Source organism: Rhipicephalus sanguineus, chromosome 5 (assembly GCF_013339695.2).
Source record: "Rhipicephalus sanguineus isolate Rsan-2018 chromosome 5, BIME_Rsan_1.4, whole genome shotgun sequence".
NCBI classification, from domain to species: Eukaryota; Metazoa; Arthropoda; class Arachnida; order Ixodida; family Ixodidae; genus Rhipicephalus; species Rhipicephalus sanguineus.
The window spans coordinates 193,390,997-193,414,732 of NC_051180.1; the positions used below are offsets into that span (position 1 = coordinate 193,390,997).

The 23,736-nt window shown below is 46.5% G+C and overlaps 1 protein-coding gene across 3 annotated transcripts in view; it reads left to right on the top strand.

The window, feature by feature from the left end:
* Nucleotides 1-23,736, top strand: part of LOC119394543 (cytoplasmic aconitate hydratase) — a 486,597-nt gene that overhangs the window by 350,786 nt on the left and 112,075 nt on the right. For all 3 annotated transcript variants that reach the window (XM_037661865.2, XM_037661864.2, XM_037661866.2), the window contains one exon: nucleotides 1,851-1,998. In XM_037661865.2, the coding sequence (XP_037517793.1) occupies nucleotides 1,851-1,998 (148 nt within the window). The remainder of the gene's footprint in view (nucleotides 1-1,850; nucleotides 1,999-23,736) is intronic.

Genomic DNA, 23,736 nt, shown 5'->3' on the forward strand with positions numbered 1-23,736 from the left:
TAAAGTTGAGCCCTCCTCTACGTAAGTCTTCTCTCACCAAGTCGTGTGAGCACAAAATGAGTGCCAGTTTTACCACACAGGTTACGCGCCTTTCAGATGTAGGTTATCCTCGCGTCACAGTAGCCACAGTTGCTGAATGAAGTCCGTTTTGTCCAAGCATGGTTGCAGTCCGAGCATCGTTGCAGAAAGCAATAGTAACAAGCGTGTTGTGTGTATCCCTTAGGTTCATTGCGTATCTCACATGCTAAAGAAAGTGGGAAGTATATACAGCTATATAATGTCATTGCAGCTGCCAATAAGCTGGGTAAGATATGCGCTGCTTTGCAGTGAAAGAGCGAGCGGGTAATAGACAAGACGCGGAATGACATTTGTTTCGCAAAACACACCAACAAATTTACTGATTGTTGTACAGGTGTGGTGTATATAAGGTTCCTTTTAGCTACAGCTGCTTCTGCATAGAACAGATGGGCTGCTGTGTTAACCAGGGATTATTGGAACATCTGAGATCGCTAACCAGAGGCTCACCTTCTAATCTTTTTTACATTGTCGAGAGTATAAATGCACACCAAAATTCGATGAATTCGCAGTTTTGTACAGGCACAGGAATGAAGAAATGTGTCTAATGATTGAGGCATGGCATATTGTGAATAGTGGTAGCGCATGCGTGAGCCAACCATCAATTATCTCGCATAAAGAAGAAATCAAATGCCAGTTATCTCCCACGTAGACTCCCACGCATGCCTGATTGATAGAGTTCACAAGGATGGCTTGGTGGGCTAGTTGGTATTGCATCTTGAAGGCGCACAAACACGGGGACAACAGAAGAAAGCACAAGACGAAGCGCCGATTGATAGGCTTCGTCTTTTGGATAAGTTCTTGTGCTTTCTTTTTTTTCTGCCACTGTGTGCCTCTTCAATTATTAGTCGGCGTGTGTGGTGTCTGGACTTCTTTCTTGTGTCCGTGTTTGCATGTCCTTTCTTTTAACATGAACACGTACCAACTATCTCAGCTCTCGATTATTCTAAGCCCATTAAAGGCACACAACTAACTACTCCATTTACACAAACGTGACATGACAATGTAACGCTTAGCTGAAAGTCAGAGAATTCGCCATAGGCAGTTACTCTGACTGCTTCCCATGAAACCGATTCTCACAATGGACGAAATCTGCCGACATTTTTTCCAGTTGTGACCAATAAATTAAAGTTTACTGGCTCTAGTTATTCAATATTCAGAGGCTCCAGGTGGACTCGGTATCAAAGGCCAGTCTGCTCCAGCATTCAGGTTGGCCTGCTCCATATTGCTTCAAAATGAAATCTTTTTTTGCTCCAAAATGGAATTCAATCTGCTCCATGCTGCTCCAAACTGCTCCAAAATGTCATTTTACTTTCTTCAAAGTGACTCTTGACCTATGTGCATTGCCAAAAGTGTTCATGTGAGCAAGGAATGTGTTAGCTGGTATGCTCCATGCTAGTAGGCATGGATTGGAGAACAAGTGTTACTAAATCCCTTCAATAAAGACCATTTTTAGCTGTATTTGTCTTATTGCATTTACTTTGACAATTTTAGTGTCCGAGCCCTACAGACTGTTAGATTATAGTTTAAATTTAATCTCCTTGCAATTTCATAGCGCGAAGTCGTGCATTGCAGACAATTTTTGGTTATGGAACTTATTTGTGTGGTCCTGAGAAAGTTGTGTAATTGGGGTTTCACTAAAATCAGCAAGGTAAAACATTTTATTAGATAGAGACAATATGCTGTACATACAATGTCCTCTGCATTTCTAGGTGTGTGTGTTATCAGCAAATGAATTGTGTACCTGTTAAAGTCAATCTGGGCATGGCATGCAGGCTGACTCCTCGAGAATTCAATTCATATGGAGCTCGCCGAGGCAATGATGATGTCATGGCTCGTGGCACATTTGCCAACATCCGTTTGGTGAACAAGTTTTTGGACAAGCCTGGACCAAAGACCATTCATCTGCCATCTGGTGACGAGGTAAGAAAAATTATAGCTGCACAAACAGCTGGGCTGGTATCGATAGTAGGACTGCAAGCTGTCTTTGTGGTGCCAGTCATAAGTTTGTTTACTATGGCATCACTGAGCCCTCATTTCCTGAGGTTCACAGCAACATTTTCCACCATTCTGTTATCTTGTTTTTTAAAAAAAATGGTGTGGCAAAGGTTTCCAAACTCCTTCATGTGCCAATTTATTTTCTCAATTTCTAGGTTGCACTAATGCACCTGTTTGCTTTCTACCTGTGACAGCTTGCTTTCATTGCGGTGCTCATCGGGGAGGAAGTACACATGCAGTTTCTCAGGCAGCCGTCTTTAGAGCACATTCGCACTGGCAGCTGACAAATGTCACGTGATCATGTTTGTCGTTGTGGAGATAGGTTTTTCAAGACGCTTACCCTACAAGGCGACCGGGAAGGGACGCGACGTTCTCCACTGCCCCAGCAAACAAAGACGCTATGGCCGCGTTCATCGACTCTCCGGCACGGCGCAGAAAAGGCACTTCGGGCAGGATGTCAACAAACACGGGTTTATTAACCCAAGATGCAGCACAGTGCAACAATCACGGGTTTGCGGGCCGTCAGGGTAACTCCGCAAGACCGATCGAGTACGCTTGCCAGCGGCGCTATGACTATCACACAAAGGGCAACAGTCGAGCACATGGACGAGAAGCTGCCTGCCAGAGCAGCGCATCAACCTCTCGTGCAGGCCTGAGAGGATCTGGTGGTGGTAGTGGTTTGAAGAGGAAAAGGACTAATTTCTGCAGCCCGGTCGGGAGCACGGCGCAGCGCCTAGAGCATCTGACGTGGGCAAGGGTCAGAGGCAAGCCAGCACCAGACAGAAGCGAGCTCATAGGGAAGGGGGTTGTCACTGGCGGCCAATGAGGACAGGCGTTGCGCAGTGACGTAGGCTAGCGTAGTGGCACGAGCATTCCCGAACATGTCTGGACCCGTGGCGTTGTGCGGGGAAGACCGACGCATGGCTAGCACCAGGCAGAAAGGCCTGGCGGCATAGCCACGGTAGCTATATCGCCGATTAATGGCGGTTCCCGGTGCTCGAGTGCGCGGGGCCAGCCCACGTGCTAGCTGGGAAACGAGCCGCCAAAGGGGAGGGCGCGCTCGATTCCCACATCGTGGAGCGACCGGTTTGGTGAATTCGGTCACTGACCAATCCAGCTCCGTGACTAGAGTCACAAAGCCGCTGAACTAATTAGCGACGCAAGATTAGGACGTCAGAATACCTGGTAATAGACCTGTCTCGGAGTACGTTACTGCGTGACGTCACCAGCACAGCGTACGTGCTACAGTCGCGCAGTGCTTGGTGCACATTTTTTTTTCGCTCTTAAACAGTCATCTTATTGTTAGTTGTGGTATGTGCCAGAGAGCATACAGGTGTGTAGTAAGCTGTGTTACAAACAGTTGAAAATTACAAACAGTTGCCATGCTCGCTGGCAGTTTAACTTGGGGAAGTGATTCCATGTGGTGGCCTGTGCGAGGAACAGCGGCGTTGTCTTCGATAATGTGCTGTGTTGTGGCGTGTAGTGTACAGTGAAGGACAACAATATCGGCTCATCTTTATGAATGGTCAAACGGACAATATTGGGTGTGGTGTACTGCGTGATTAACCTTGGATCTTGCTTACGAAAACGTTAGCATGTGTTGTTTCTAATAAGGCCAGTCGCAGTGACCGGCTGTCAACGGAACTTCAGTATTCAACATTTTAGTAAAGGTAAAAATTAGTTTCACGTGATGATATGTGAGTGTATACATCTTAGTGTTGTTTACACTTTGTCTAGAAAAAAGAATGTGCATAATCCCTGGGCTAAAAGGTACACCTGCGCATGAACTTCATTGCTGAAGCTGCATGTATGCTTCACTACGAAGAATGCATGAACCCACTCAAGATATCGGAGACTTCATCAGTAATAATGAAAACAGGGAAGGCTTTCCAGATTCTTGTTTACTCGCCTTTACGGCTCGATCTTTATCAAGTGAAAAAGCACATTACATGCCTGTGTATCAAGTCTAAAGCTGCAAAAATGAGTTGGCAAAAACGTTAGAGGCATCAAGTACTGCGAAGTAACCATGCAGCCTCATCATCATCAGCCTGTCTCCGCCCACTGCAGGGCAAAGGCCTCTCCCATGTTCCGCCAATCAACCCGGTCCTGTGCTTTCTGCTGCCACGTTGTACCTGCAAACTTCTTAATCTCGTCTACCCACCTAATTTTCTGTCTCCCCCTCACGCGTTTGCCATCTCTTGGAATCCAGTCAGTTACCCTTAATGACCACCGGTTATCCTGCCGACGTGCTACGTGCCCGGCCCATATCCATTTCTTCTTGATTTCAACTAAGATGTCCTTAACCCCCGTTTGTTCCCTGACCCACTCTGCTCTCTTCCTGTCTCTTAAGGTTACACCTATCATTTTCCTTTCCATCACTCGCTGCGTCGTCCTCAATTTAAGTTGAACCCTCTTTGTAAGTCTCCAGGTTTCTGCTCCGTAGGTAAGTACCGGTAAGATGCAGCTGTTATATACCTTCCTCTTGAAGGATAGTGGTAGATTGCCATTCATGATTTGATAATGCTTGCCGAATGAGCCCCAACCCATCCTTATTCTTTAGTTATTTCACTCTCATGGTTCGGCTCCGCGGTTACTAGCTCACCTAAGTAGACGTACTCCTTTACAACTTCCAATGTCTCGCCACCTATCGCAAAGCGCTGTTCTCTGCCAAGATTGTTCCACATTACTTTAGTTTTATGCATATTAATTTTCAGACCTACTCTTCTACTTTCCGTATCCAGTTCAGTAATCATGAGCTGCAATTCGTCTCCCGCGTTACTCATCAATGCAATGTCATCAGTGAATCACAGGTTACTGAGATACTCTCCATTAACTCTTATCCCTAACTCTTCCCAATCTAGGGCCCTGAAAACCTCCTGTAAACACGCGGTGAATAACATTGGAGAGATCGTGTCTCCCTGCCGTACGCCCTTCTTTACTGGGATTCTGTCGCTTTCTTTATGGAGGACTATAGTGGCTGTGGATCCGCTGTAGATTTCTTCCATTATGTTTATATAGGCTTCGTCGATGCCTTGATTCCGCAGTGCCTCCATGACTGCTGATGTCTCCACCGAATCAAATGCCTTCTCGTAATCTATGAAGGCTATGTATAGGGGTTGGTTGTATTCCGCGCATTTCTCTATCACCTGATTGATAGTATGAATATGGTCTATTGTTGAGAATCCTGTACGAAATCCTGCCTGGTCCCTTGGTTGATTGAACTCTAATGTCGTATTAATTCTGTTAGCAATTACTTTTGTAAATAGCTTGTAGACAATGGACAGTAAGCTTATGGGCCTGTAATTTTTCAGGTCCTTGACGTCCCCTTTCTTATGGATCAAGATGATGTTGGCATTCTTCCAAGATTCTGGTATCCTCCCCATCGAGAGGCACTTCGTATACAGGGTGGCCAGTTTCTCTAACATAATCTCTCCACCGTCTTTCAACAGGTCTGATGTTACCTGATCCTCACCAGCTACTTTGCCTCTTTGCATTCCCTTTAGGGCTTTCTTTACTTCTCCTGTTAGTACTGGTGGGATGTCAGATTCCTCTGCGCTAATACTGCTTCTTACGTTATCATCCTGACTGTCTCGGCTGCTGTACAGATCTCTGTAGAACTCTTCCGTTACCTCAACTATTCTATCCATATTGTTTGTGACCTTGCCTTCCTTGTCCCTTAATGCATACATCTGATTTTTGCCTATGCACAGTTTTGTCTTCATAGCTTTGAGGCTTCTTCCGTTCTTTAGAGCATGCTCAATTCTCTCCATACTATACTTTCTTATGTCGGCTACTTTACGCCTATTGATCAGGGCTGGGCAGTATCGCGATACAAGACCCTAGCAAAAATTCCCAATAGAAAAACCAATAGCCTATTGGTTTATGAAACACCTATTGGTCTATTGGTTCCTATAGGTCTATTGGTTCCTATTGGTCTATTGGTTCTTATAGGTCTATTGGTTCTTATAGGTCTATTGGTTCCTATGGGTCTATTGGTTCTTATAGGTGTATTGGTTCTTATAGGTCTATTGGTTCTGTATAGGTCTATTTGTTTTGTATTTGCATATTTGAACTATATTAGCCTATTGGTAATCTGTCTATTTGCCATTCATTAGCCCATCACAAATGGTCTTGCATAAATGCGTCGTTGGTGTCAGTTTTCATGCAGAAGGCCCACAATGTGGCAGCGCCCCTGCAATGATAATCACAGTGGATGAATGAGGCATATGTTCAAATATATTCTCATAATCAAAACTACAAGTGCTTCTTCTGGCCCTTGATGATGTTGGCGATCTTGCGGGCGACTATTTTGCCAAGGCAACTATGTCTTGTGTCAATTTCTTCTGGACTGCCTCATCCGCACTCGAGGAAGTGCCTGAAAGATTCTGTAAATAAACAGAGCCATGAAATCAGAAAACAGTAACACATATTTAATTAAAGTTTATACCTTTGAAGCAATGTATAGAAAGTAGGCGGCACAGTGAGAAATTATCTAGACCTTCATTCGCTGCACATGTTCACAATGTTGCAGGAGCTGAACTATAGCAAAAAACTGAGTGAAATATTACACACCCAACTGTGGCTTATTGCGTGAAAGAAAACAGTATATCGGCAAAATTTTGCGGCAAAAAAGGAAGGAAAAGAAAGGGGCAAATTTTTTTTTTTTTAATTAAGCAGCGCCTTATCCCGTTTACACGCTTGCGTCCTGTGTTTTTTGAGCTGTACCCAAGAATGAACTGCAAACTCGTCCTTAAATTACAGCAAACTCAATAATCACTTACGTGCTCTTTTTCACGATGGTGGTGCGACTATCATACCTAGAGCATGCCACTAAATCTCAACTTAAAGATGGCATGAAATAAATTAAGCTAGGGTAGATTCACGATGAGGCAACAGTAATATGTAAGACTATAGTAAAGGCAGCCTAGATTCCATATCATTGCAAGCCCAACACAGCAGCCAGGCTACAATGAGTTGGATATAACACACGTGCTGCTTATGCAATTAAGTCAACAACATTAATAAATCGCACCAGTGTAGTACATATGCTATGGACATTTTGTATAATGAACTATCACGTGGCCTTCATGTGGTTCTTGTGACATTATGTCGAACAAGTATGATAAGCCGATTGGCGCGCACTACAACACACAAACCGCATCGACTAGAGCGTTTTACTATGAGGCGATAAACGCGTTTTCGGCTCAACATGCACGTTGTAAATACTTACAAAGGGCTTGCGAGACTCCAACTACACTCACGAGCGCCTGTCCTTTACCTCTAATCTATGCTACGTTTTTTGTGCATACTGACAAACACAAAAACAAACTGCAATAATATATGCGCTCAATCATTCAACTTCTATTAGAGCGTGTGCACTTGCAATCGAGGCATCGCTGGTCTCGCTGTCATCAAATACCGGAGACAAAGGACGAGGGACTTGTTATCTCGATCTTTCGGCTTCGTCCCAAGTTTGGATACAAAAAGAAAGGTGATATCAAATAAATACTAAATAGGAGTAAATATCATGCCCACTCAACTCACCAAACAATCGGAGCACATGGGCCTTGAAGTATAACCTTGTTGCTCGTCTTGCCATTATTCTTGGTGCCACTTTGTAGAGTCGAAATCGGTCGAAATCCAAGACATTTATGGCTCAGAACGTCTCCATCTGGTGCACGCTGAACACAGTCTTCACGTTATCGTCGCGGAAGCACACTAAAGCAAACACCGTGTAAGCAGGCTTACGTGAAGCATCGAGATCACACAAAGCGCGCGCTAAGGCAGGCGACAGCCACACATGGAGGAACAGCCACAGAACGTTTTGGCTTAGCTTGGCCGCAGGCTGGGCTTGTCTTCGTATCGGCCGAGCGCGGATGGCGCGCCAAACGCACGGTCGGTCGTGTTACAGATCCACAATTCTTTCTCCTGTATCTTTACAGCACTACTTATATTGCTTAGCATAAATAGTTATAAACTTTACGTATTATCCAAAGCTTCTCTTAAAGCTTAGCACATGGCTTAGCCTGCTTAACCAAGGAACGTGTAAAAAAAAATGTTCACACATGCAGCGACGCCACGCCGCGCACCGTCTCACTTTTTTTTTTTTTGTCACCTGGCTGGTTCTATGCCGGTTGTGATCTCATGGCGGTTTCTTTATTATTATTCTGTGGTGTCTGTGTTGTCGATTCCTTCGCAAGTTCTTCTTTAGCGTGTTTTACTCACGACCTCCTCTTATAGAGGAGGTCGTACGCACGGCAGGTACGGAGACACCGTACCGCCGTGGTCGACACTCTTTTAGTCGCGCGAGTTGCTAACTGGACACGGTGTCTCACGGTGTACGATTAAGCTCAATCGGGATCAGGCTTTTTAAAAGTGAATTGATCCCGTCTGCAGCTTGCGTATAATAGCCAATCATGATCAAGAAATTTGATCGGGGTCGGGTCCGACGCGCTCAATCAGTCATAAGATCCCACGAAACGCAAAAATTCCACAAAACATCTTTAAAACGTTTAAAACCTCTATAAACCTCTGTAAAATATTTTATATAGATTTCGTGTTTCGTGGGATATTATGAACAGCTACCAATAGGCGGTAGCTGTTTGAACAATAAAACTCCTGTTGGCCTTATACATCGTCTGTTAGTACATTAAGAAACCAATAGAAGTACTTATTTGACCAATACAACTTCTATTGGTCCAATAAGACACCAAAAGGCAGCCCCTATTTGACCAATACAACTTCTATTGGTCCAATAAGACACCAATAGGCAGCACCTATTTGACCAATACAACTTCTATTGGTCCAATAAGACACCAATAGGCAGCACCTATTTGACCAATACAACTTCTATTGGTCCAATAGGACACCAATAGGTGATGGCTATTGGTATCTATTGGTACCAATAGAAGTCTTATACAACCAATACAGCTCCAATAGATGTCCTATAGAACCAATAGCGATTTTCTATTGGACCAATAGAAAATCCTATTGGTATTTTTGCTAGGGGAGTATCGCGATAGTATTTCAGAGATACTTTTGAGTATCTGTATTTCTGTATCGAGATACATTTGAAAAATGTATTTGTATCTCAGTAGTGAAATACATTTACGATGTATCGCCTGTATCGCGATACTATGCTGGACAGGGGTATCTCGTTACATTGTTTTTTTGTGTCGGAAATGAGTTGAGGCGTGTTTCCAATGGGGGAATGGCGTTTTTTTTCTTTTTTGTGCCAAGGCAAACAAAGGCGCACCGCCGGTCGCCGACAGATAGGGCGGCTATGGTTTCCGCTCAAGCACAGAATGGTCCATGTGGTAAAGCGCGCGACGCCGCAGACGGCAGAATCGCGGGGGCAGTGTTGTCGGCCTCTGCCGACGAAAGTCGCTGTCTCTCAAGGTCAGTGCAGCACGCCTAATTTTTTTTCGGGTGGCAAGCTATTACTTCGCGACCCCCCGCGCGGATACCGCCTTGGAACAGGCTTTGCAATGCTTTGCGTGCATTTAGTTCTCAAAGCGGTGGCACTTCCCGTAGTCGCGGCGAAAGGGACTAGAAGATGGCTATCTTTGACACGCTTTCAGCCACCTCTCAAATCTCAGAGTGCGTTCCTAATTGATTACATGCATGAAACGGTCTTTTGTGGTAGCAGGCTCCCCCACTGCCGGAGCCGACTTCCCCTGTTGCGGCTTTCTGAAATGGGTGCTGGTAGTGTCGGTGGTGGTGACAGCGTCATTGAAGCCGACAGGGTCAGATGGCTTAGGATTCCGAAGATGGGGACAGACTTCGGATTCTGAACAGTCAGAACAACCCAAGTGAGGGTGGAAGCGTTTCGGTATCTAGATGAACCTAGAAGAGATATCGCCACGCTGCAGGGCAATACGGCTATGAAGGCGATATTTATTCACTATAACACGAATTTGTGCTTGCCTTCAGCGGTAGACAGACTTTTTTTCTTTCGTGAGTCTTGTGCTGAGGCTGAACCGACGCTGTTAGAAGACAGCCTATTTGAGATGCTCACTCAGCAACCTTCTCAGCAAAGCAGATCCTATGTGCAAAGTAAATGCACACTTTTTCTCAATTCACTGGTGTTCATTAGCGATTCGAGTGATTTGCTCAAAGTGTGCTATTTCTGGCATAGCTTAGTTTGTTCGCCAAGTATGTCGATTTCGGTGTCCAATCCTTGTTACTGTTGCTGTGAAATAGTGTATTTTTGTTGCAATTGATACTTGTAATTATGTCATTATTGCTAATTATGTACTTTGTCCACCCCCTCCGCTGCAATGTCTTAATGCCGCTGAGGGTACTGTAATAAATAAATAAATGAACTGAACGTTTCGATGCGCTGTAACTTTATTTACAACATTATGCTGCCCTAATAGGTGTTTGCGTAGTATGAGCATCCTTTAAATAAAAAAACTATTCCAGTATCTGTATCTCTGTAACTGTATTCCGGAATACTTTTTTCGTCTTATTGGAAAAATATCTCCAAAATATCCCGTTACGTTAAAAGCAAATGTATTTCAGTATCTGTATTTTAGGCTTCCAGTTCATGTATTTCGATATCTGTATTCCGGAATACTTTTCTGAGTATCTCTGCCCAGCCCTGCTATTGATTAACATCGAAAGCTCCGCCAGCTCTCTTTTGTCTGTTGCGGTAGAGGCTTTCATAGCTTGACGTTTCTTAATGAGGTTTTTCGTCTCTTGGGATACCTTACCAGTGTCCTGTCTAACGACTGTACCCCCGACTTCCACTGCACACTCCTTAATGATACTAGTCAGATTATCATTTATTGCATCAACGCTAAGGTCGGTTTCCTCGGTTAAAGCCGCGTACCTATTTTGAAGTGAAACTCTGAATTCCTGTACTTTCCCTCTCAGAGCTAGTTCATTAATCGGCTTCTTGCGTATCAGTTTCTTCCGTTCCTTCCTCACGTCTAGTTGAATTCTAGATCTTACCATTCTATGCATCGGATCTCGTTAACTACTTCCACATCCTGTACAATGCCCGGGTGGCTGCACATTATGAAGTCTATTTCATTTTTAGTTTCGCCATTAGGACTCCTCCACGTCCACTTAAGAGTAGCCCGTTTTCTGTAGAAGGTATTCAAGATGCGTAAGTTATTGCGTTCTGCAAACTCTACTAGTAGCTCCCCTCTGGCGTTTCTAGAGCCGATTCCGTATTCCCCAACTGCATAATCTCCAGCCTGCTTCTTCCCTACCTTTGCATTAAAGTTGCCCATCAGTACAGTATACTGTGTCTTTACCTTACTCATTGCTGATTCTACGTCTTCGTAGAAGCGTTCAACCATTTGATCATCATGGCTGGATGTAGGCGCGTAGGCCTGTACCACCTTTATCTTGTACCTCTCATTAAACTTACTTACGATACATATCACCCTCTCATTAATGCAATAGTATTCCTCTATATTGCCAGCTATATTTTTATGAATAAGGAACCCCACTCCTAGTTCTCTTTTGTCAGCTAAGCCACGATAGCATAGGACGTGTCCGTTCTTCAGCACTGTATAAGCCTCCTGTGGCCTCCTAACCTCACTGAGCCCTATTACATCCCATTTAACACCCTCTAATTCCTCGAATAGTACAGCTAGACTCGCCTCACTAGATAAAGTTCTAGCGTTATACGTAGCCAAATTGAGATTCCAATGGCGGCCTGTCCGGACCCAGAGATTCTTAGCACCCTCTGCTGCGTCGCAGGTCTGACCGCCGCCTTGGTCAGTTGCTTCGCAGCCGCTGGGGACTGAGGGCCGAGGGTTAATTGGTGTATTCATGTGGGAGGGAGTGGCCAAGTACTACACCAGGGTGGCCAATCCTGCTCTGGTGAGGGAGTGCATTGCTGGCTGTGATTGCCAGTGAGGCTGCACCCCAGGCCTTTTTACACAATTTCATCATCACGCGGATTTTTTTTTTTTATCCGGTTGGGAATTGTCCAGCACCAGGATTCGAACCACAGACCTCTTGCATGCGAAGCTGATGCTCTACCACTACGTCATCGCTGCAACACTCGTGTATATCATAGTATAGCAAAGGGGCGGGGAAAGAAAGTGAGGGTGAGGAGGAGGTAAAGGAGGAAGGAAGGGAGTAAAGCATAATGCAGCCATGTATGGCGTCAAGCAGTCAAAACGATGTGTAGCACAGCCATGCATAGCAAATCCATACGTAGTATAATGTAGCAAGAGGTGGGAAAGGGAAGTAAGGGTGAGGAGAAGAGAAAGGAGGAGGGGAGGGTAATATAACATAGCCGTGTATATAGCATAGCAAAGGGGTGCGAATGGGAAGAGAGGAAGGAGGAGGGTAGAGCATAGCACAGCCGTATAAGAAGGGTAGGAAAGATGTGAGGGTGAGGAGGAGGGGAGAGGGCACCACTGCGTTACAAATGAAGGTTTCCTTTCCCGCCATGGACGCCGAACAGGCTGCACGTTTGGACGCTGGCGAATCACTGCTCCGCACTTAATTCGTACAGCTTTCACGTTGAGTGCAAATGCATACAATTGTCTGTGGCGGCGCACATCTTAACATGACCAGCTGCAGTGGTTTATAGCCTTCGTAGCGTTTGTAGCTGCAGTAGTTTATCCTAAAAGCACGTAGTTATTTTATAAGCGGTATTTTTCGATCTGAAAGGCTCCAAACACGCATGAAGGCTTGCTCCAGCAACGCTGAGAATTGATAGCGATGCGGCTAGCCCTTGTGAAAGCTGTCGTTGTTCTGCTTTCGCAGGAGTTACTGTAACTATGCTTAACCACCTTTATTTTGAGCTTTCCAACCATTTTTGAAAATAGCAAGCTGTTACAATGAGATGATGTGGCTTTATACACCTTCTCGGTATTTGTACAGCGTTGTGTGCGCCTGCGCCCAAGGTTGCCTGCGCCTGTGTCAAGGCTGCCTACGCCAAACGAAGGCAGCGCCACTTTGTTGCATACAACTAACGCAGGCCTATATGTACATTTTTGTGGAGTAATATCTTTTAATATAAAGAAATGAACAATATTTCAGTACTAACAGAAAAGTCATCGAACGCGTACACCAATCAACGGTCACGTGACCGGCTTCAACGGACCATGTATGATTTTGCCGCCAGAGGCGCCAAAGGTCATTTTTCACTACTTTCAATAAAGACATAAAAATATAATCCACCTCTCACGAGATAAACAGGGTTGGTTTGAGTCAATGCGACGGACAATCTTTTCAACGGTGCAGTCATCTCATTTCATGTTCTGGGCGGTCCCTTTAAAGTAATTAACTTTTTAATTAACCTTTAGCAGGTGATCGAATCAAACGAAAGCGTTGGAGTCCTTCCTCCGAAGGGCCCATTGGTGCTCTGAGATTCCGAATAAGCGACATCTGTTAATTATTGCAGAGTAATGAAATGTGACTAGATTCGCCGGCAGAACCGAGACCCAGGCGCAGATGAGCGCAACCAACAGATGACCATAATGACATCACTGTTCACAACGACGATTGCAGTGGTGCAATCGATGATTGTAGGGTGCAGTCCCCGCACCTGTCCACAAGTAGATCGGTGGTTGATATAACGACGCATCGCCCCTTTTGGACGTCTTGGAAGAATACAGCAGTTGCGTTCTTTTGCGTTTCGGTTCCGGTTTTGCCGGCGAAATTGATCCGATTTCATCGTTCTTCTAAAATTACCAGTGACAGCTTCATGGAAATCTCAAAGCGGCAATGGGCTTTTCGCAGGAGTGACTCCGATTCTTCTATTTGACCTGGCCACTTGTCTGCACCAATTAAAAAGTTAATTTAAGTTCTATAATTACTCCCGTAATTGATGTCTCTGGTCATGTTAAGATGTGCGCCGCCACAGACCATGCAGCCTATTATGTATTTAATTAAATTATTGTGTTTAATGCCAAAACTGCTTACCGGGTTTTGAGGAACACCGCAGGGGAGAATTTTAATTTCCACTGCATGGGATTTCTTAACCTCAACTGCACGCATCATAAAGAGTGTTTTGTTTTCTCTTGTTTCTTCTCAGTCGGCATTACGCGGCGTGACAGGGACTGTAATTTGCGACCGTGCACTCAGCAGCTGAAAACCATGGTGCCACTGATATTGTACATCGTTTTAAAACTGCAGTGTAAATGCCACGACAGAAATTAAGTATGTTTACGCCTATGCTATGCAAATATTTCACCAATCACCGAACATTTCGTAAAGTGTACATCATCTCAGCTCCTTGAAAATGTGCAACGTTCACTTTAGAAGATTTTTGTGGCTGTACTTGTCTACGACGAGGCATTCTTTTACATTGTCGATCCCTGCGCGTTGGCGCAAGCGAAGTAGACAAGCTGGTAGAATGGGCGTTTATTTTCAGTGTGTATTATAAAGACAGAAAGGGAAACAAGGTAAGTGAAACAAGAGCTATCCGCCTCGTGCGCTGCTGCTTTGAGTGCGGAGCCATATATACCCTTCGGGAGAGTTTGGCGATTGTTTCATCTCGCCGCCTACCCTCTCTCCTCGCCGGCGGTGTCATTCACGCTTGAATTTGTTGCGTGCGATGGGCTGTTGTCTAATCCAAAAGCGACAACGCCTTTGGATTAGAAACATCAGACGCAGCAAATTGGACCCCGACCCTACTGCTCCGTGTTATGCGAGTTACGTACTTGAGTATTTCGCTTGAATATTGCTGGTATTGTAAACAGCATACCATTAACACAAACTTATTATTCGTTGTGCAATGGGGCCCTTTCAGGCGCACAAACTTTAAAAATCATTTTGCCACGCTGAAAAAAAGTGTTTTATGGTTCGCGTTTAGAACGCTTGGGCACATTGAAATTTTGCAGCGATCACGCTATAAGTGTCAAGCCTGATGTGTTGCGTTTACGTAATTTATCGCGATTTCTGAGCACGAGCTTGGAATGTTACCGTGATGTTGTGAGGGGAAGATTTATTTTGATATCGCGGGTTGGTGCCGCCGCGCGTCAGCTGCGGCGTTTATCTGGCATGTGTTGCACGTTATATGGTCTGCGCCTCTGTGACTGTCAGCCTATGGTGTCATTTAGCGCAGTGTGTTGCCGCTTGTGCACATGCTACCAGTATTACGCTTAATTCGCGCAGGTAAATTAATCCGCGCTTCTGTGCTAAGCGAATGTGCCTTGCGCTTTTTATTCATTTACGTATGTGCGTGATGTCTGTGCTCGTGCAGGAAGCTCTTCTTCTATAGCAAGGGGCCCTCATGTACTCGATGAAATTTCGTGATTAGGAATCATAGAGCGTGAAGTTGAGCATAAAAATGATTTTCTAAAGTAAACCAACAGGATGTCCACTATCACAGACTAGCAGTACGAAGTAATGTTTTCATCTAACAGTCGCCTTCTAGGGGCCCTGCACCTGCTCTTGCGAAAGCCTTAGATGCCTCAGCAAACGCGAAAATTGACCGCCGGCGTCCGCAGGGTCGGCGTCCCGTGTCGGAGGCGTCAACACGAGGGATGCTAACAATCGTCACGTAATGACGTCGCCATACGACCAAAGTTCGTGACGTCATGGTGATATCGAATAACGTGACTTCACGCGATGACGTCAACACATGACTTAGCCGATAGTGATTGGCCCACCGATCACGGAGGCTGTGCAAGCGCCGATGTCATGTGATGGCGTTATCAGGTGACGTAACGTAAGCTGACGTCAACATGACGTCATTGTGACGTCACAAAGTTTAGCTATCTATGATTTCCTAGTGAAGTGATCACATTATTTTTACTGCCTCCAAGATCGGAGGCGTTGAAAGCTTTCTGCTCGTCCCCAGGTCTTGCATTGCCTCCGTGATCGGCGGGCGATCACGGAGGCTGTGCAAAGCGCCGATGTCATGTGATGATAACGGATGACGTAACGTAATCCGACGTCAGCATGACGTCGTTGACACGTCACAAATTTGAGCTAGCTACGACGTCCTGGTGACGTCATCACAGGATTTTTTGCCTCACTCGTGTTGGCGCCGAAGCCTCGGGACTCCAGTCAGTTCGCGCGTTTCATGAGGCGTCTAGGGCGTTCGCCCTAAAAGCAGTGTTTTAATGACCTCGACATTCAACAGCGCGAATTCTGCTTGCATGAACACCCCCATACTGTTGAAAGCGCGAGCATGGGAGATCCGATTTCTGACTGTATAGTGACTGCGCACTCGCCGGTACTCCACACCTGAAGCAAATAAAGAAATCAATATTATATATATAGTACACAGTTCAGGAGAGTATGGTACACAGTTCTGAGCGAGTATCATCGCTGCACTCGAAGATAAAATCGAGTATTTGGGGAGTATTTCTGCCACACAACAATAATCGTCATCTGGCTTGCTCGCGTTTCCTTTCTTGAAAACCCAGCTCTCGCCACTTTCCTGTCAAGAATGCTATGTCACGCTGATAACGCGCGCGCCGTTCGTGACCGGGAAGTGCCGCGACCGCGGTGATAACGCGAGGAAAGTACGCGAGGTGGATGACGATTGTTGTTGCGTGGCAGAAACACTCCCAAAATACTCGATTTTGTCTTAGCGTGGGTCAAAAAACTTCTCACGAGATCACTGTGCAGAGAAGCGCCAGCCGCACCGTACTAAACATCTTCAGCGACAGAAACATTACCAAGCGTCGTGTATTATTGAACTCAAGCTCAAAAAAAAAATTAATCAAGAAAAATAAACTAAGTAGACGCAAACCCACAGATCTTCAAAGCTGGAAAAGTCACCGATGATCGCTATACTCCCTCATGCGAATTCTGAGTGCAGCTTTTTGTTGAGGCAACGCGAACTGTGTTTGAATTTCTGGCTATCCGCATTGGAACACATATTGCCACAGAAACTGCCAGTGCTCGAGTGCTACGCCCGCCACTGTGTGCATTGCAGGCGTCATCGATATCCCCGTCACGAGACAGTAGCAGCCAGCCTTGCATGCGCACGAGCTCCGACCGAAGGGCGAGCCCGCATGACGGTTGAAGAAAGCGATGTTAGAGGCCAGTGGCTTGTGATATCGACAGAATCCACGTTCGCTGGCTTTCGTCCTCGTTCGCTCTATCGGTTACGCTGACGACGCCGACGGCGATGCCGAACAACGCAGGAACAGGCGCCTAAGAGCTGCGCTCTAAAAGCAGAGCGCGTATCGTAGAACATCGTGGACTCGAATCGGCGTACACAGCTCAGTTTCACGATGATTTGGACACGTCTAATTCACTCTATATTCTTCATTAATTTTGTATAACAATGTTCTTGCACAATTTCGCTTTCGCAATTTGTTTAGGAGCGCTAGATTTCATGAACGAACAGCGCGTACATAGCCTCAGTTGTGCGCCCGTCGCGCGGAAAGACTATATATGGCGGACGGCGCCGGAGCGGAGGCGTGGCGGTGACGTGAACAGCGTCATCGCCGCGCCGTGACGTCACTGCCCCGCCCATTCGCCAGACTCTCCCCATCGACGGCTCTGTTTTAGTGGTACTGGTGGCGCCACCAACGGCGAACGGTGGCGAAAGGTGGATACGCGTGGCTCATAGAAGCCGTGGGCAAAGCGCCCCTTACTCGCCGTTTTTCTATTCATTTTGCATTCTGGTTTAATATTTGTAATGCCGACGCTGCTCCACTAGACAACCATGCCGTTTGTTACGTCGATTGTTCTATATTATTTGTTTTAAAATGACGCCCGTTTTTTTATGCGTGCGCGCGATGCACTGCGTACGTTTCTTACGTGCATGTGTCCAAGTTGTTTGCATGATCTGTCAACACAGATGAAATAAAAACTGTTGCAGTACAAAACAGCATTCTTGTTTTATTGAACACCCCAAACAGTACAACAACAATGACTATTACGGCTGTATGCCTGCTTAAGAAACGCACAAAAGACACGCGTTTTTATCTTCGCCCGACACTCGTAGCACTCAACTAGGCCAAGAAAACCAAAATCTAACTTGCTGAACGTTTTAACAGCCGTCACACAGCTGCATAATAATGCGTGAAAGTACTTTAGCAAATGACCAACAAACATTCACACAGCGTTTTTTTTTTTTTTTGTTCACAGACCGTGTTAATAATCACTTTCACCATTGACGCCACAATCATCTAACACACGCGCTTTAAATTCAGCATGGTATTACTCAGGCTTATATAGGAAATGCGCACGCGTGTAATGTATCTCGTATGCTAGACTCTCCTTTGGTACGTGCAGCTCAACATAAAATGCGTGGAGTAGCGAGCATATAGAAGGGCAACTACTTACAGCTTCACTTACATTTGCAAAAACGGTATTCCAATTGCAATTCAATATTAACCGATGCAACAACGATAACACACTTGTTGCACACAGGCGTACCAGGTTGACGCGCGAGGCCAAGCGCGGTATTTTAAGTGTAGCACAATCGTGCGCGCACAGTACGCTAGAATATTCTGGCACAATGTCGTCAAGCTTGCAGTCACTTCAGCGGTTCCCACGATGTAGCACCAGTTGACGTCCTCGCGTCATCAAACTGCTACGACGCCGAGAACTACACACACAGCTGACTTGGAAAAACGCGGTCTTGCAGGAGGCCGCGCGTGGTCCGACGTGTGGTCACCGCCGACGTGTGGTCCGACGTGTGGTCACCGCCTTAACACAATATTAACGTTGCAACGTTCAAGGAAGACGCGACGAAAGCGACGAGCCCAGCCGGTCTAGTCGGGTGCGCTACTGGATGGATGGATGCTATGAGCGTCCCCTTTATAACGGGGCGGTGACATCTCTGCCACCAGGCTCGAAGAAAAAAAAAGCAAAAAAAAAAACCCTTCCTTGTTTTATGTTGGCCTAATACGTTATCCACATTGATTAAATCTATTTTATTATACCAAAAAAAATATAAATTCACGGTCCATCTCTCTGCCTCTTAAGGCAGAATGACCTTATTTTTTTCCCCATTATTTATTTTTGTACTTTATCTGTACTTTTCTGCCACCAATACTCTAACCGTCCCTTACTTATTTCTATCGCGGACGTGTTCAGCTTTCCACTGTTGTCCCTAAAACCCAAGGCTTCCTGTAGACTCGTGCCCACACGTATACCTGGGTGAATATCGCCACATTCAATCAGTACATGTTCCATCGTTTCCTTAGTTCCCCCGCAGCATGTACATTGTTCTTCTTCGTTACTGAATCTCGCTTTATAACTACGCGTTCTAAGGCAGCCCGACCTTGCTTCAAACAGTACAGCGCTTCCCCTTTAATTATCATAAAACCTTTCCCTCCTTATTTCGTTTTTTCCCTTTCGGTAGTTACTCAGAGCCGGCTTCTTTTCCATCGCTGTCATCCAATGAGTCCTCTCCGCCTCTCTGACCTTCCGCTTAATGCTCCCTGTTGCCATATCGCCCGCACTGCTAGCCGTATATTTACTGGTGAGCCTCCTAGTTCTTTCTCTCCACTGCGTGTCAACGCTTTTTCTATACAAATACCTGAAAACCTTTTCTGCCCATCTACTCTTCTTCATTTTCCTCAGCCTCTCTTCGAATCTCATTTTGCTCTGCGCTTCCCTCACTTCAAAGCCTGTCCATCCCATATCACCCTTTACCGCCTCATTTGTCGTCTTCCCGTGAGCGCCCAACGCGAGGCGGCCCACCGTCCTTTGATTTACATCCATTCCTGATTGTACCTCTTACTTCATGCACACCACTGAGTTCCCAAATGTAAGCCCCGGGACCATCACACCCTTCCACAGCCCTCGAAGCACGTCGTACCTATTGTATCCACATAAAGCTCTGTGCTTCATAATTGCAGCATTCCTCTTTCCCTTTGCTACCGATGCTTTCTCTTGTACCTCCCCTCATTTACCCATACTCCGAGGTACTTGTGCTCGCTTACCCTCGGTATTTTTTGGCCCTGTATGAAGACCGCATGGTCTTCGTGATCATTGAATACCATCAATCCACATTTTGTTACTCTAAGTCCTAGTCCTAGAGCCTCACACTCCCTTCCGCATATATCTGTCAGTCGCTGTAATCATCTTGACTGTCCGCAAATAAGACAATATCATCAGCATAAAATATATACCTGGAAGCTTCTGCTCAACCATCGTGCCGACCTGTTTGTGCGACAAATTAAATCCAATTTTGCTACCTTCTAGCGCTTTTTTCCATCCTCACCATGTACAGCATGAATAACAGCGGGGACAAAGGACATCCCTGTCTCAGCCCCTTGCTAATTTCAACGCTGTCCTTGCTGCTTATTCCTTCCCATTCTATACAAACTGTATTTTCTCGGTATATTTCCCTCAAAAGCTGTATACAGTCGTCCCCTATGCCCACTTCTTTCAATATATCCCACAAAATTTCCTGATTAAAGCGCGCGCTCTCACGGTCACCGAAAGAAATAAAAGAAAGTGGAGAGAGGGGTCACCTAGGAGCATGGCGTATCGGTGGAAGCAAGAGGAAGTGTTGCGTCGTCGGTGTGGCGTATTGTCGAGAGATGGCGCTAGTTTGTTTTTGCGCAACGGAATCGCAAACTTCATTCAAAATGCATGGGATCCTATGGGGGGTTGGGAGAGGGTGCAACCGCCTGAGCCGAGCGGTGGCGCCACCATACCGATGCACGAGGCGGATAGCTGAGCCAAGAACTGATAAGGGTTACACTTCAGTTACAACAATTTCCATCAATAATATACTGGAGATGCTGCACAGGTTTCCGCTGTCGTGTTGAGCGCCGGAGTTCTGTGGTCACTGTAGGTTCCCTGATCTTCTGCTTTTCCTGGTCTTGGGTTGGGGATGATGACTGCAGCTGGTGTGGTGGCTCACGGAGTTCCGCCTTTACGTTTGGCCGTGATCTGCAAGTTTCCTGCGTAGTTCTCGATATAGGCATACTTTCCCCTTCCCTGTTACGTTGGGGTTCAACCGAGTCTCTCCTTGTGTGAACTTGATCTACATGTGTCCGAACAAGGCCCTCTGGCGTCTCGACTGTCACCATCCTCGCTCCGTCGGTCGACTTTACCGTACCGGTCTTCCACTTTTCACCCTTGCCAAAGTTGCGGATGTAAACATTCGTGTCTGGTGCCAGGGTCCGCTCATCTGATTCACCTGATCTTCCTGCAATCAAGGAAGGAAAGCACGTGTCCAGACGAGACAGAATTTGGTAGACCAGGAGAAGCTCGGAAGGAGAATTGCCCGATGCGAGGGGTGTTCTCCGGTAATTGAAGACTAGTCTGCAAAGGCAATCTTCTAATTCGCCCTGTTTAATCTTCTTCCGCCCATCTTTCACGGTTCGAACCGCTCTGTCTGCATGGTCATTCGACTGGGGATGAAACGTAGCCGTGCGCAGGTGAGTTATGTTGTTCGCATTAATGAAATCGGCAAACTCTTGACTAGTGAACTCCGTTCCATTATCTGAAACAAGGGTGCGCGGAATGCTGAACAAGCTGCGCAGGCAAGTGATAGTCGAAGATGTGGTCGCCTGCTTCATTGGTACTGCCTCGATCCATTTGCTGCGAGCATCTACAAGAACAAGGATCATGCTTCATTTTATTGGCCCCACGAAATCTACATGTACTCTCGACCAGCTTTCCTGGCATGTTGGCCAGCTATCTGGCGGGGCAGATGCCGGCATCGGTTGATATTGAATACAGCTTGTGCACCTTGCTGACATTTGTTCGATGTCGTTGTCCATCCCAGGCCACCACAAAGCCGACCGAGCAATTGCCTTCTTCGCCGATGATCCTTGATGAGTCTCGTGCAGCATGTGCAACATTCTGTGCTGCGCGCTGTCTGGAATGACAACCCTACAACCCCTATAGGGGGAGCAAACGGTGGGCCAGCGAAAGCTCTAGTCTGCGGTTGAAAAAAGGGAGTAATCTTCGTTCTAGTGCTTTACACTTGTGGGCCATCCATTCCTTGTGTACAGTGCTAGACACATGGTGCGATTCGGCATCCGATCCGACGCGCGACGCCGCACGCGGTATACGGCGATTCAGAACACATGGGGCGAACGAGCAATCAGCGCGCAGGCTCCGCCCACACACGGCACCCCGGCTTGCACGCTCGGAAGACATCGCATCCTCTTCGTTGACTACAAAACAAACAACCTTACGCAGCCACGCTTCGTTCTGTAAGAACATTGCCAATAAAGCTACGCCTTCGCAAGCGACAAACATCTGAACAGCCCGCATTCACTCGCGTCTCCGAGCGTAGGCCTAGCAAGGCGGACGCTGTCGCTAGCGCCGTTCGCGATCAAACGCGAGCTGATCGTCGAACACTTATTTTTATCAAGACGATTAAAACTTTTACGCTGATGACACGCGTTTACATGCGTAATTGGTTTTCTCGTAGGCCTCGATTTGACGAGCAACGGTGGAAGCGAAGCGGGCCGGTTCGCCGAGACGGCCAGTGCGGCTGTTACCTGCGAAGTGGCCTTCCATCACGGCTCGATATCTCGCTAGTGGTTCGGAAACTGGCGCCGCCTTGCACAAATGACACACTTCAAACGTCATGGGTTATTTGATGTCAGAAAGAAAGTTTATCCAACGTTTTTCATGATCGGAGCCGTCCGAACGTAGTGCAACAAACGCGCAAACAAACAAACAAGCAACAAACGCGCCACCAGAGGGCCAGAGGCGTGACGTCAGGCGTCTCCCGCGCTACCATTGGCTGCGGCCGTCAGACCGACGCGGCAGCCGCGCGGCTACATTCAGCAAGTTGGATGCCCGTGCGGCGTGCGAATCGTCTCCGCACGCTGATGGAACCTGTTGGGCGTCTGTCGGATGCGGCTGTTGGCACGAACAGCCGTACGACGAATCGCATCCGAATTCGTACCATGTGTCCAGCGCTTACTGCACAACCTTGGCCAGTACTGGGTCACTGGCGGTTAGCGCCTGCAATTCCGCTTTCGAGACAGCACTCTCCTGTACGCATGCAAGGGCCAAAACGTGATCAGGTGGCTCGTCGTCTGCGGTTGGCTCCGAAGTTTCTCGTGGCAACCTGCTGAGGGCATCCGCGTTCAGGAGCTGCTTGCTTGGAGAATACTGCAGCTTGTAGCGGAATTCGCCCAAATACAGCGCCCAGCGCTGTATACGAGCAGCTGCGAGCGGTGGAGTTTGCCGATCCGGCCTCAGCAGGCCCAGGAGCGGCTGGTGGTCTGTGACGAGGATGAACTCTCGGCCTATAAGATAATCACGGAACTTCATTACTCCAAGTACCAGGGCTAATGCTTCTCGTTCAAGTTGTGAATAGTTTTTTTCTGCTTTCGACAATGTTCTCGAACGGAACCCGATAGGCTCGTTCCTATTCCCTTTTGTGTGAAAAAGCACTGCGCCAATGCCTCTTAGTGATGTGTCGCGCTGTATGTTTTGCGGCTGTGAAGGGTCGTAGTGCACTAACACCCGTGCTTGCAGCAAACACCGTTTTGCTTTGTCAAACGCGGTTTGTTGTTCTTCTGTCCAGTCCCAAAGTCTGTTTTTTTTTTTTTTTCCAGTAGCTGATACAATGGAACGAGCAGAGACGATATGTTCGGCAAAAAATGTGAGTAGAAACTGATCATGCCAAGAAACGAGCAAAGCTCGGCTACATTTTTCGGGCCGGGAGCTTCAACGATTGCTTCGATATTTTCTTCTATTGGGTGCAGCCCTTGCTGATTGATCCGATGGACAAGATATTTAACAGACGCCTGCCAAAATTCGCATTTGTCGAGGTGTAGGTTAAAGCCATTCTCC